The 12,666-nt window shown below is 50.0% G+C and overlaps 1 protein-coding gene across 1 annotated transcript in view; it reads right to left on the minus strand.

Annotated features, from left to right (window-relative positions):
- The window catches only part of Trim71 (tripartite motif containing 71), a 49,390-nt gene that overhangs the window by 9,472 nt on the left and 27,252 nt on the right, over nt 1-12,666 (minus strand). Inside the window, exon 2 of the mRNA XM_032911423.1 lies at nt 2,570-2,737. Within this exon, the coding sequence (XP_032767314.1) occupies nt 2,570-2,737 (168 nt within the window). The remainder of the gene's footprint in view (nt 1-2,569; nt 2,738-12,666) is intronic.

Consider the following 12,666-nt stretch of genomic DNA (forward strand, 5'->3'; position numbering starts at 1 on the left):
GGAGGGATGTTACTTACTGGCTTGCTTCCCCTGGCTTGCTCGGCTTGCTCTGGTATAGAACCCAAGACCACCAGCCCAAGGATGGCACCCACAATGGGCTGGGTCCTCCCCTTTTATCACCAGTTAAGAAAGTGTCTTACAGCTGGGTCTCATGGAGGCATTTCCTCAAGGGAGGCTCCTTTCTCTGTGATAACTCCAGCTTGTGTCAAGTTGACACACGAAACCAGCCAGTACAGAATGGCATGTTATTGTGTTTATGAGTGAATGTGCCTGTGTGTATCCAGATGAATGCAGAGCGGGGCATCAAATCCAAGAGTTATAGAGTTCCACCTGCCTCCTGCTGAGGTCTACTTCCCCCAGCCCCACCCCAGCCCAGCTGTAGCCATTTTGCTCCACGCCGGCCAACTACTTCATATTGTTGCCGTAACATGTCTGCCAGTCACAGACACAGTTATTGGAAAACAACCTGACTCAGAGCTGGTCATGATGACCACACACCCTGTTATGTACTGTGTGAGGTTTGTCAATCTTGAGAAATTCCACAACTATAAAGTCCATGTGGGACCCATCAAATCAAAGGTCAGTAAGAACTGTTTTATCTAAAATGGCTTGAGTCAGGGCAATACCTCTAACGCCTGTGTTTGGCTCACTGGGCTTTTTGGCGTCCTTAGCCTTTATATTGTCCCAGAAGAAATGCCCAGCACACAGACTTGAGCTGCTACCCTGGCCCATTCTTGGAATCAAACTATCCCTGTTTACTGTGATCGGTGCTTGTGTGGTGAACTCCTGGACCTCTGCCTCTGAGTGCTAGGATTAAAGGTGTGCCACTACCCTTTTCTTTTTTTTTTTTTAATTTAAAGATTTATTTATAAGTACACTGTAGCTGTCTTCAGACACACCAGAAGAGGGCATCGGATCCCATTAGAGATGGCTATGAGCTACCGTGTGGGTGCTGGGATTTGAACTCAGGACCTCTGGAAGAGCGGTCGGTGCTCTTAACCGCTGAGGCATCTCTCCAGCCCTCCAGTGAGTGTTAACCACTGAGCCTCATGCCTGCAGTGCCTACAGAGGCCAGGACATTGAGTTGGATTCCCTGGAGCTTTGAGTAGCTCCTTATACAGGGGGGCGGGAACCGAACCTGAGTCCTCTGTGAGAGGAGTGAGAGCCTTAACAGAAGACATTTACACATCTGCTCAGTAGACCCAATCAGTGGATCAGTGCTGACCCATCTTCCCAGGCCTTGGGCACCAAAGGATAGTTATACGTTCCATGAGCAAATTCAAACATTTCTTATAGAAAAACAAAAGGTATGGTCTCGCCTAACAGCAGACACCCACACCCCCGGCACTCAGGAGCACCACCCTGTGTGAAAACAACAACAGTTGTACCCCGACTACCTTTTCCCAATGACTGTGTGATGTGTGCGCTCTTGTGACTTAAACATACCCGGAGACAAGGACTCCACCCACCCGTTTTGTGTCCCCTGCAGCTAAACGGCAGTGGAGCTCACACAACCATAACCTCTTCCTGGTTCCTAAGCAACCTATTTTAGCAACACAGAAAACTGTGTTTGCTAAAATAGCAACGGCCCAGGTGCAAACACTTGCACGCTATGAAAACTGGACCACACCAACCTTCCATCCTTGGAGGGAGGGAAAAAAAAAAATCACTTTCTGTGGTTCATGCGGGAAATAAATTCGTGTAGCAGCTATGGCTTCAGGAAAGCCAACTGACCTCACCTTTTACCTGCCCCACACCATGCTGGCATCTAATCAGAGAAGACTTCTCTCCAACGTCACACACACAAACCTGACAGCTGAGAAACTTAAACCCTGCCAAGTGCTAAATGTTTAATTCTGTAGCTGACCCCACCAAAAAAAAAAAATAAAGAAAGAAAGAAAGACTTAAATTTTTTTACCCTGAATAGTTAAAAAGGTAAACAGTGAGCTTCCTATAGGTGTCTTGCCTTTCAAACTTATCTTGTACTTCATGGGGGGAAAACAAAAACAAAAACATGTCACAACTTCCTAAATGCTTGTGGGGTGGAATCCAGGCAGGGAGACTGAACATCAATTGACTCTGTGTAACACACCATTGCCTAACAATGCAGAACTTCACTGGCTCTCAAACTGTCACGCATGTCCCTACCTGACCATAAAAGGACAAACATTCAAATCCTGAGGACTTTAGGACCCAGGGACAGTGCCAAGACGCTGGACACTAAATGCCCCGTGTTCAGGTCTCAGCGTTCAGTTAGTCAATCTATGTCCCAAATACCTAACCGCTTGAGGAACATCAAGTACCCATGCTCTCTGCTCTCTCAACGAAAACCAATACTCGCTAACTTCAGGGGACAGCACAACCAGCAAAGATAACTCGGTAACTCAGAACCTGTACCTGACATCTTCTGGACACTGCTAGGAGTTCCCTCCAGAGACCTCAGTAGCCCAGGGGTCAACTCCTTCTGGTCCCCAGTCCATGACCCCAGGAAGAACACTGCCTACCCCCACCTTCCACAGGTCCTTTAGAAGGGACCAGAAAGCTTGACTCAACGAGATAGGTAACTGACCTGAATGGCCTGGCGGCCCTGCTGGGCGTCAGCCAGCAGCTGGATGGTGAGTGCCCGTGAGTCCTGTAGGGCGTCCTGGAGGTAGGCGAAGCTGTGGCCGCCATGGCGGCCCAGTGTGCACTCTCTGCAGATGGGCACAGAGCAGGTGTCGCAGTACAGATGCAGTACCTGGGGACCAGAGGGACAGGTGTGAACAGAGGAGAGGCAGCAGCTCAGTTCTATATCTAAATCCTCCATCCCAGAGTCCTCCAAACAATGTGTACCTCTCCCTCATCACAACAGACAAAACTGTCACAGGCCATGCCCACTGTCCTTCCCCTGGAATGTCTGATGCCCCAAACCCAGTCACATCACAACCCAGACACCACCAAGTCAGGGATCATATAGGCAGTCTGGGGGGCTTAGGCAGGGGGGGAGTTACTATGTCTCAACAGATCTACAAAGTTCTATGGTTCTCTGGTCTGGGATTGGTGCTCTGAATGAAGGAGTGATGTCTGTGGTCACTCTGTATGTGAAGCCAGGTCAAGAGGCAGTATGGTACTTCCTGGCCCTCTGTCAGGCCATCAGTCTGTCTCCTGGGCACGCCAGCAAGCTACAGGAGGAAGGATTGAAGCCAAAAGTAAGGTCAGCCTGCCCGAGTGAGCAGCTTCCCTAAGAGCCCACGAGCTGGGGGAAGAGAAGGGCTGGATACCCCTCACCTGCTGACAAGAGGCTCTCCGGAAACCAACCACTCTCCTCCCTCCCTTGGTAAATGTCCGCTGGATTGATTTCTCGCAAGAGGAGCTGGGGGCGGGGGAAGCTGACACGGGACACAAGGAATCAATGTGCAAGCTGGATTCTCTGCCACACGCAGCAACACACTTAAATCTCCCCGAGGAAGACAGGAGGTTGCGGGGTGCTCAGGACCTCACAGCAGGGATGCTCCAAGCCTAGCAAGGACCTGCTACCCCACCCACAACAAAACACTACACTTCCTGGACCAGGTAGCCAGGAAAAGATAAGAGACAGCCTTGAAAGCTGGAGGAGGGGCTAACAGAAGATTACTTAGATCCCCAGAGTGGAGTTGGAAAAGGCCAGTGAGGGAGATGCTGTTTCCTGTGCCCACTTGCCACCCCCATGAGTGCTTGGAGGGTGAAATGTGCTGTCCCACTAGGGCCTGCCTGTGAGTCATTGGTAATTTATCCTGCGGTCCAGAGATAGGAGGTTTAGGATACCCTTTTTTACTACCTCACAGAGAAATGGATCCGGATCTTTTGTGGGGTCCGCACAAGGAAATGAGATCAAGTAACTAGTTTTAATCACTTTTCAGCCAATGCTGTAGACTAAAACCTTTGGGAGCAATCACCTTTTGAGCAAGTCTATCCTTTTAGACTCCTCTGCTACATCTAAAAATTCCCCAGAGAATTCCAAATAACCAGCAAGAAGACAGACAGACAGATGGATGCTGAGCTGAATGAATCTGGAGCAATCCCTGGCAAATTTCTGTAGGGGGTGGGGGTGAGGGCGCCCAAAAGCAATTCTACCCGGCTGGGTGGCTGGGTAATCTGGCCACATTCCTTCCCTCAGCCCCTTCCTCCTCCTGCAAGGGAAGAGACACACCCGGCCCACCCACCCCCAGCACCCTCCAAAGGGATGTGTGAAAACCTCCCACCAAAAGGTGCCTTTTACATTGAAATAGATGGGCTAAGGCCTTCCCCTTTCTAAAGGGTGCTGACCAGGTGGACTCAGCAAAGGAAGAAGCCTTGCTTCTCCAGAAGTGAAAGCAACTGGCTCTCTCCAGCCTCAGAGGCTAACACACCTCAGGCTCCTGAGCCAGGACCACCTGTCCAATGACTTCCTCCGCCTGCCTCCAGCTTCCCTCTCAACCTGGGAAGCACACGGGGTCTGTCTGTACCTCAGGAGACCCTTTCCAACCTTCAGAATCTCAGCAACCAGGCTGCTGCCTGAGGACTGGACAACAGGAAACAAAAAAAACTGGGCTCCAAGCTGAAACTGTCCAAGTGTTAGGAAACTCCCGGACCCTTTGGCCCGGTCCACCCTGCAACAGAGCTTAGAGCTTACAGGGATGCCAGGCATGGGAGATCCCCGAGGCCTCAGAGCAACTCAAGGAAGGACTCTACAAATATGGGAAAGAAATCCGGGCCAGAGCAGGCGGTGGTGTCAGGACAGCCCAAATGCTTCTAAAATGAGTCAAAGGGAGTCCGACACGAAACGCGGCCCGGACTCAGGTCACGGCGGACGGGAGCAAATCCTGATGCATTGTGAATACAGACAAGGTTGGAGGAGGGGCAGTGACACCCAAGTGGCTGGTAATAAAATCTACAGATGCGTAGGACAGCCTGGGCGCGCTCATAACTAATGAACCACAGTTTTAAAAAGGCACTTTTAATTTTAAATTAAAACCTTAAACGACAATGCAGTTTTAGGGTTTGCAAAACCGTAAAAATAAGATCAGCTTAAGTCTTGTAGTTATTTTTGGGCCGTTTCACAGTTACCTACCTGACATTTCTAAGACTGGGGAGGCAGAATTCTAGAACTACATACATTCAGTGAGTGAGAAAGGACCCTCACTCATCGTTCAACCGTTGGAAGATTACTTGAAAGTTTGAGACTCAGGGGAGGACTCAGGGATTGAGGTGCTGCTGGCCATCAGTGCCTGACCCCAGGACCCACATATGGGCAGAACACACTCCATCAAGTAGGCTCTCCACACAACTTAACCCCTAAAATAAACAAATGTAATTCAAATATATACGGGGTGGGGGCGGGGAAATCCTTAGTAGCCATTTTTAAGAAAGAAAAAAAGGCGGGCTGGGGATTTAGCTCAGTGGTAGAGCGCTACCTAGGAAGCGCAAGGCCCTGGGTTCGGTCCCCAGCTCAAAAAAAAAAAGAACCAAAAAAAAAAAAAAAAAGAAAAAAAAAAAGGAAGAGTAAACTACACAAGAGCCTGTAGCCCCCCCAAAAGTGGCAGCCACTACGGAGAAGCAGAAAGGGAAGCAGACATTTTCCAGGGCCTACGTGCAGCCAGTTTGGGGCTACCCCGGCAGATGCGTGGACACGCCCCCTCAAGCCTGGCGACAATCTGGCTGCCCTAGCTAAATGGAGCTAGCCTGACCTCTGACCCTCCAAGTGACCACCCCCTTCCCTGCCCCCAGCTTCTCGAATGCCCCACCCCTCCCAGCCTTCCTCTCCCAAAATTTCTAAAATACCAAGCAGAGACAAAGACCTAGGAATGTGGGCCCAGCAGGAAAGGAACAGGGGGGTGAGGGGGTTAAGACTAAAGAAAAAAAATAAATAACAACTCAAGGTAGGCAGGCTGGCCTATGACCAAGACTCTGTGTGTGTGTGTGTGTGTGTGTGTGTGTGTGTGTGTGTGTGTGTGTGTGATTTTCACAGTCCTCCATCCAGCTCAGGCTGGGACACACACATCAGGGGACACACATGGGGAAACACAGGAGGCAATGGTGCTAAGCACAGTGACCCACATCATCGAGGAATATTAAAATTCGGGGGACAGGGCGCCCCCACGAGTGGTGATCACCACGTGGTCCCTCAAGTCTGTCAAAATGTCTCCCCTGAAGCACAGTATCGGGCGCTGTTTATCCTCTTTGTCTTTTACTTATGTGTATCATTTCTCTGTGTGGACATGTCCATATGAGCTCCGTGTGGGGGGGGGGAGCTACAGATGATTGTAAACCACAGGACACGGTCTGCTTGGGAACTGAACTCAGGTCCTTCGAAAGAGCACAGTGCTCCTAACTGCTGAGCCACCTCTCTTACCCTCTTATTTATTTAAAACTTTTAAAGTCTGTTATTTCCTTCAGTGACCCAAGACACTTGGCGTCTCACAAAAGAAGAGCTCAGTACACACTGGCCACTGGCCACCTCCCCCACCCCCACCCCCAAAAGTTTGGGGCTGAACAGAAGCCTATGTGCTCCATGGGCTGCTGCACTCGGACCAGGCTTGCTTTATAAAAATCATAAAACCAAGCTCCAGAGTCAAGAAAAACATCTGCTGAAAAGAACATGAGAGCCACGCTTTGCTCCCGGGCTGCCACTGTGGCTCAGTGGGTAAGGGTGCTTGCTGCCAAGGCTGGGCTGAGCTCAGAGAGCCACTAGCTCCTGCAAGGCTGTCTTCCAACCTTTCCCTGGGTGCACACACAGCAGACAAGTGTTTGCAGAGAGAAAACCTAAAGGGAAAGCTAGGACTCTTGAAACCAAAACGCAAGCAAGCCCTCCACAGGAGCCATAATGCCTGTGACCCCACAACTGGGGAGCCGGAAGGAAACCGTGCACACCATTAAGACGTCTTAGGCAGAAAAAGAAGAGCAATCCACAAACTTTTTTAATGCTACTTGGGTGAGGAGGCACATGCCTTTAGTTAGAACCAGCCCTTGGAAGGCAGAGGCAGGAAGATGTGTGTTTGGGGCTAGCCTAGTCTACATAGCAAGTTCCAAGGCTAGAGAGACTGTCTCAAAAATAAACAAACAGAAGGTTTGCTTAGGCTCGGTACCATCAATAAATGAATGCTCTATGTGCCATAAGGTGGCGTGGGTTTCTTATTATTATTTTGATTTTATGTATATGGGTGCTTTGCATGCAAGGCCCTCAGAAGCCAGGGGAGGGTGTCGGTTATCCGGAGGAGCAGCCAGGGAGTGGTCTAAACAACTAAGCCATCCCTCTGTTATTTTCTTTATCAACAGTTTTCATGTAGCCATGGAAACACTGAATTCTAGATCCAATCGCTCTGCCGCTCTCTTGTTGGTTGCCCAAGTCCTCCACTGCTGTCAGTAAATACAGCGGATTTCTCAAATCTCTCCCATCCGGAGCTCGCGGAAGCACAGGCTCCTGGCTGTCCAGAACCCCAGCACCCTACAATGAAGCCAATTCTCCTGGTTTTTCAAGACAAGAGTTTCTTGTGTGGCTCTGGCTGTCCTAGAACTCACTCCGTAGACCAGGCTGGCCTCCAACTCAGAGATCTGCCTGCCTCTGCTTCCCAAATGCTGGGATTCAAGATGTGTGTCAGCACTGGCTGAGGCCGATTTTTCAAACAAAATTTTTTTTTAGAAAAGGAAAACCTCCCATCTACTGCTCAGATTTGTAAGGACACCAGAGTATCTTGTATTCTCAGTGCACTACAATGTTTCCTAGAGTGCAAGGAATGGCATCCAGGCATCTGCTGGACAAGCTCCCTCCTACTGGCCTACAGCCCCAACTGGGATCAGAAATATTTAGCTTGTTTTTGTGGCTGAAACAGCCTTACACTCCAGCCAACCAGGGCTGGCCTGAAACGTGCATCCCCTTGTTTCAGTCTCCCACATGCTGAGACTGCTGGGAAATACCCATCCTGGGTCTTCACTTACTAAATCTAGAATGTTCCAGGATGTAGTGGCAGGGTGTTACCATAGGAACGAAATCACAGCTAATGTAACCAGTCCCTGGTCTAAGGAGCTGTGGAATGGAGAGAAGGTGCAGTGATTAAAAGATCCAATCCTGCTCTTCCAAAATACCCAGCAACTTTGTTTATTTCTGGGGTGGGAGTGAGACAGGGTCTCTCGAAGTACTCTTGGAACTTATTATGTAGACTGGGCTAGCCTCAGACCCATGGGGTGTGCTGGGATGTGCTACCATGCACAGCCCCAAATCTCTTTACATGAATGACCTGTTGAATGTTTTATAAATACAAATAGAGATGCCTCAGGGGTAAGCCTTTGCCTGCCACCATCTTGTGACCTGAGCTTGAATCCTTGAAAATGTGAGGTGGGAAAAGAGAAGTGACCTCCTCCCACGGGGTGTTCCGTAGATCTCTAACAGGTAATGTGTGCTGTGGCCCGTGCTTCCCCCTACACGAATACACACACAACTTAAATATAAAAACATGGCTTGAGGTGTAGGCCTGGCTTGGCACGTATGTGTGAATGAAGCCTCCTTCCCTGGGCCGATCTCAGGCAACAGGCAACACGCAAACAGACAGCTGCAGTGGTGTAAACCTGTAGCCCGGCATCAGTGGAGGTGAGATGATCAGCAGCTCAGGGTCATCCTCAGCTACCTGGCCAAGTTTTGGGCCAGCCTAGGGTACATAAAACTTTGTCTCAACAATTATGTTCAGGCATGGTCGTCTTGGGTACCAGCAGTTGGAAGGCAGAGGCAGGTTGAGGCCAGCCTGGTCTACACACTGAGTTCCCAACCAGCCAGTGAGACCCTGTCTCAAAAAATAAAAACCACCAGCTTAAAAAAAAAAACAAAAACCCTCTGAGTCAGGGGTTGGGGATTTAGCTCAGCGGTAGAGCCCTTGCCTAGCAAGCGCAAGGCCCTGGGTTCGGTCCCCAGCTCCAAAAAAAAAAAAAAAAAAAAAACCCTCTGAGTCAGCTATACAGTTATGTAAAATGTACACAGGAGGAAATGAACTACTGGGTGAATCAACCGCAAAGACCAATCTAATAACCACTCCTCTTCTTCACGGAGAGAAAACCTGGGACCCAAAGGGGATGGAAAGCAACCCCAACACTCCTTGTGTTGCTCCATTGTGATGGACATGCCTCAGCGCTCCGAGGGAGAGGTGGTCACACGGGTATGTAATCAGAGCTCACAAGCAACCCCAACACCAGCTCCAGGGGATCCAATGTCCTCTTCTGACCTCAGCAGGCACCAGGCATGCACACGCTGTGCAGACATGCGTGCAAGCAAAATACCCATTCACATATAAATCAATCGACCCAAAAACAATTAGTTACAAGGCAAACCCTAAAAACCTCCAACTGTACTTAAATCCCCATTCCAAAACCAGACTCCCCTGTGGAACTCTTCCTAATAAGGAGCCCCCCTAAATGAGTCAGCTCTGGTGCCCCCACACAATCTGCTCCTAAAGGGTCACCACCATCTTCCCACAATTGCCCACTAGCTTTACTTCTGTGCCCTCACATGAAATACTACCTTAAGTTCTATCTCACAGGAGGCAAGCAGGGACCAACTCCCCGGAGGTTTGGGAGGGGAAAAGAAAGAGAATCCCCAGTCCTATTTCCAGCACCCCTGGCCAGGGAGGTCACACAAAGCCTATGAAATCATTAGTGTCCCAGTTGCCTCCAGCATGCATCTAGACCTCTGGTGATCTAATGAGCGGTTTATGCAGCTTCCAGCTGAAAGTAAGAGAGATCTGTCCATGTAAATTATAGACTTTTCAAACCAGACCCACCTAACACGGATATCTGAGAGTTTCAGTTCCTGGGAGGCTGTAAGAATGGCTGGCTGTGGGGTTGGGGATTTAGCTCAGTGGTAGAGCGCTTGCCTAGCAAGCACAAGGCCCTGGGTTCGGTCCCCAGCTCCGAAAAAAAGAGGGGGGGGGGAAGAATGGTTGGCTGTGTGTTCTAGCAGGAAGCAGAATGCTTAGGGACTTGACTTTAGAATGGGTTGGATTCAATAGATGGCCTGGAACTGGGCCCCATCTCTTGCCACCTAACAGGACTGAAACCCTTTTATTCCCACAAGTAGCCAACACAGGCTTCCTTCCTCGGGTCTTGCTGCCTGCTTGGTGGGGGAAGTGGCAATGGGTGGTTTTGAAAGCAAGGAAGGGAAAACACAAACCAGAGATGAGAAAAGGGGAAAAGCCCTCAGATACCAACAGAGCCTCCGACCTAACCTGAGTTACTAAATAAAGACACAGGTAGGGGTTGGGGATTTGGCTCAGTGGTAGAGCGCTTGCCTAGGAAGTGCAAGGCCCTGGGTTAGGTCCCCAGCTCTCCAAAAAAAAGAACCAAAAAAAAAAAAAAAAAAAAAAAAAAAAAAAAAAAGGGATTGGGGATTTAGCTCAGTGGTAGAGCGCTTGCATAGCAAGTAAAGGCCCTGGGTTTGGTCCAAAGCTCCGAAAAAAAAGAAAAAAAAAAAAAAAAAAAAAAAGACTATTTTAAAAGACACAGGTGACCCCTGCATGTGTGCATGAGCAGAGTTAGGGGAGAAACTAGAGAGGTAGCTCAATGGTTAAGAACAGTATGCGGGGTTGGGGATTTAGCTCAGTGGTAGAGCGCTTGCCTAGCAAGCACAAGGCCCTGGGTTCGGTCCCCAGCTCCGGGGGAAAAAAAAAAAAAAAGAAGAAGTTAGCAGGACTCCACGTGGCCTCTCAGCTCTGTGAATCCATAGCGTGTCCCAGTGTGACACGGGACGACTGAGACACACCCCCCCAAACTCAAGAACAAAGACAAGGTCTTGACAGTACCTGACTAGCATTCAAACCCTAGGTTCAATTCCCAGCACAGCACAGGAGGTCCAGAAATACAAAATTATCCTCAACCGCATGGGGAGGAACTGTCCAGCCTGGGCTATGAGACCCTGCTTTAAATACATAGCTAACAGGATTGAGACTGGGAGTGAGACTCTCCTGGGCAGAGTAGTGTCCTCCAGCTGGGAGGGTGTGACGAGGTGACTGGAAGGGCGTGGGCGGGAGAGGCGGGGCCAGAGATGCAGCTCAATGGTAGAGTGCTCGAGCGCTTTGCCTTGCACACACAAAGTCCTGGCTAAGCTTGACTGATCCTCAGTACCACGTACGTAAACGAGATGTGAGGGCTCGCACCTACAATCCCAACATCCAGAGAGCGGAGGCGGGAGGATCCGAGTTTTGAATGAGCAGACTCAAGGTCAGCCTGGGCTACGGGAGACCTTGTCTGGGGAAGAAGGTGCCATGAAGAACTGTGGGCTAGCATTCCTTCTCTAGCCTCAGTAATGTGTATGCCCTGGGAAAGAATGCTGAACGACCCCAGGAGCTGAAATCGGAGCGGAGCACTGAATGACGCCCAACACTACCCCAGCCCAACTTCCTCTGCAGGGCTAGCAGCTGCCCGTCTTCCCCGAGAGACAGGCTCTTCCACACGGCAGGTTCTAAACTGTACATTTCCTCACTGTGCTCTGTCCTACCCAGTGGGCAAACAACCAATGAGGGAGAAGAGTAAGAAAATCCTGGAACCGGGGTTGGGGATTTAGCTCAGTGGTAGAGCGCTTGCCTAGGAAGCACAAGGCCCTGGGTTCGGTCCCCAGCTCCGAAAAAAAGAACCAAAAAAAAAAAAGAAAATCCTGGGACCTCCTGGCCTATACTCTCCCCATGCAGAGGACAGAGCCCTTTAAAGGGTCTAAGACCCAGGCATGGCAATGCCTGCTCTAATCCCTGTCCTTCTGCTTGGAAAAAGCAAGTTAGGGCTCTTGCATGCTATGCTGAGCAGGTCCGTGGGTCGCTACCTGTACTGCCTCTGGGGTTCTCCCCCTTATGCTGTGTGCACGGCTGAGCTCAGAGTCATCTGAAGGCGGCTAAGCACCTGCTCAAATGCTTCTCGCTTGTGGTTCCCCCCACATCGCTTCCTCAAACACTTCCCACTACTAACCATGGTGCTGGTCCAGCCCCTATTCCATTCCCTTTTGTTTTGCAATGGGGTCTCCTGCGCTGTCCAGGCTGGCCTCCAACTCAAGTAATCCTCTCACCCAGGTCTCAGTAGCTAGGGCAACAGGTGTGCCACCCACCCACAGGTCTTCCTTAGCACTTTCTTTGTCTGTGTGTGTGTGTGTGTCTGTCTGTCTGTCTGTCCATCCGTCTGTCCATCCTAGAATTTAAGCATAGCTGCGGTGTTGTTGCTGCTGTTGTTCATAGCTTAAGGGCAGCCCTAGAAACCTCCTGGTAGTTCAACACTCAATGAATAGCTGAGGAGCACAAGGCAGAAAATGATGGTTTCTGGGACACAACTGATTCGGTTTAGTGGAATGGACGGGCATCTTACCAGAATAAAATTGTGACAGGGAGATGCAGTGTTCACCCCTTAACCTACCAGCAATTAAGACAGGGGATCTTCAGGATGACAGGCAACCGAAAAGCACATACAACAACCCTACAAACAACAGAAAAGGGGGGGGGCCGCATGTATAAAAATATAAGTTGTGTCAGGGACCACAGATTCCAGTAGAGAAGGTGACTGAACCTTCAGGCTTTCCCTACAGAAGCACTGACAGTTCCCGCCCCTTGAAATGTGGGCGGGGCCTTGCCATCTGTCAGGCCCACAGATGTAAAGGAAGTGGCGCACAGCTCAGGAAACTCAGTACAGGAGACGCTGATTAAGTGGGCG

Source organism: Rattus rattus, chromosome 8 (assembly GCF_011064425.1).
Source record: "Rattus rattus isolate New Zealand chromosome 8, Rrattus_CSIRO_v1, whole genome shotgun sequence".
Taxonomy (NCBI): Eukaryota; Metazoa; Chordata; class Mammalia; order Rodentia; family Muridae; genus Rattus; species Rattus rattus.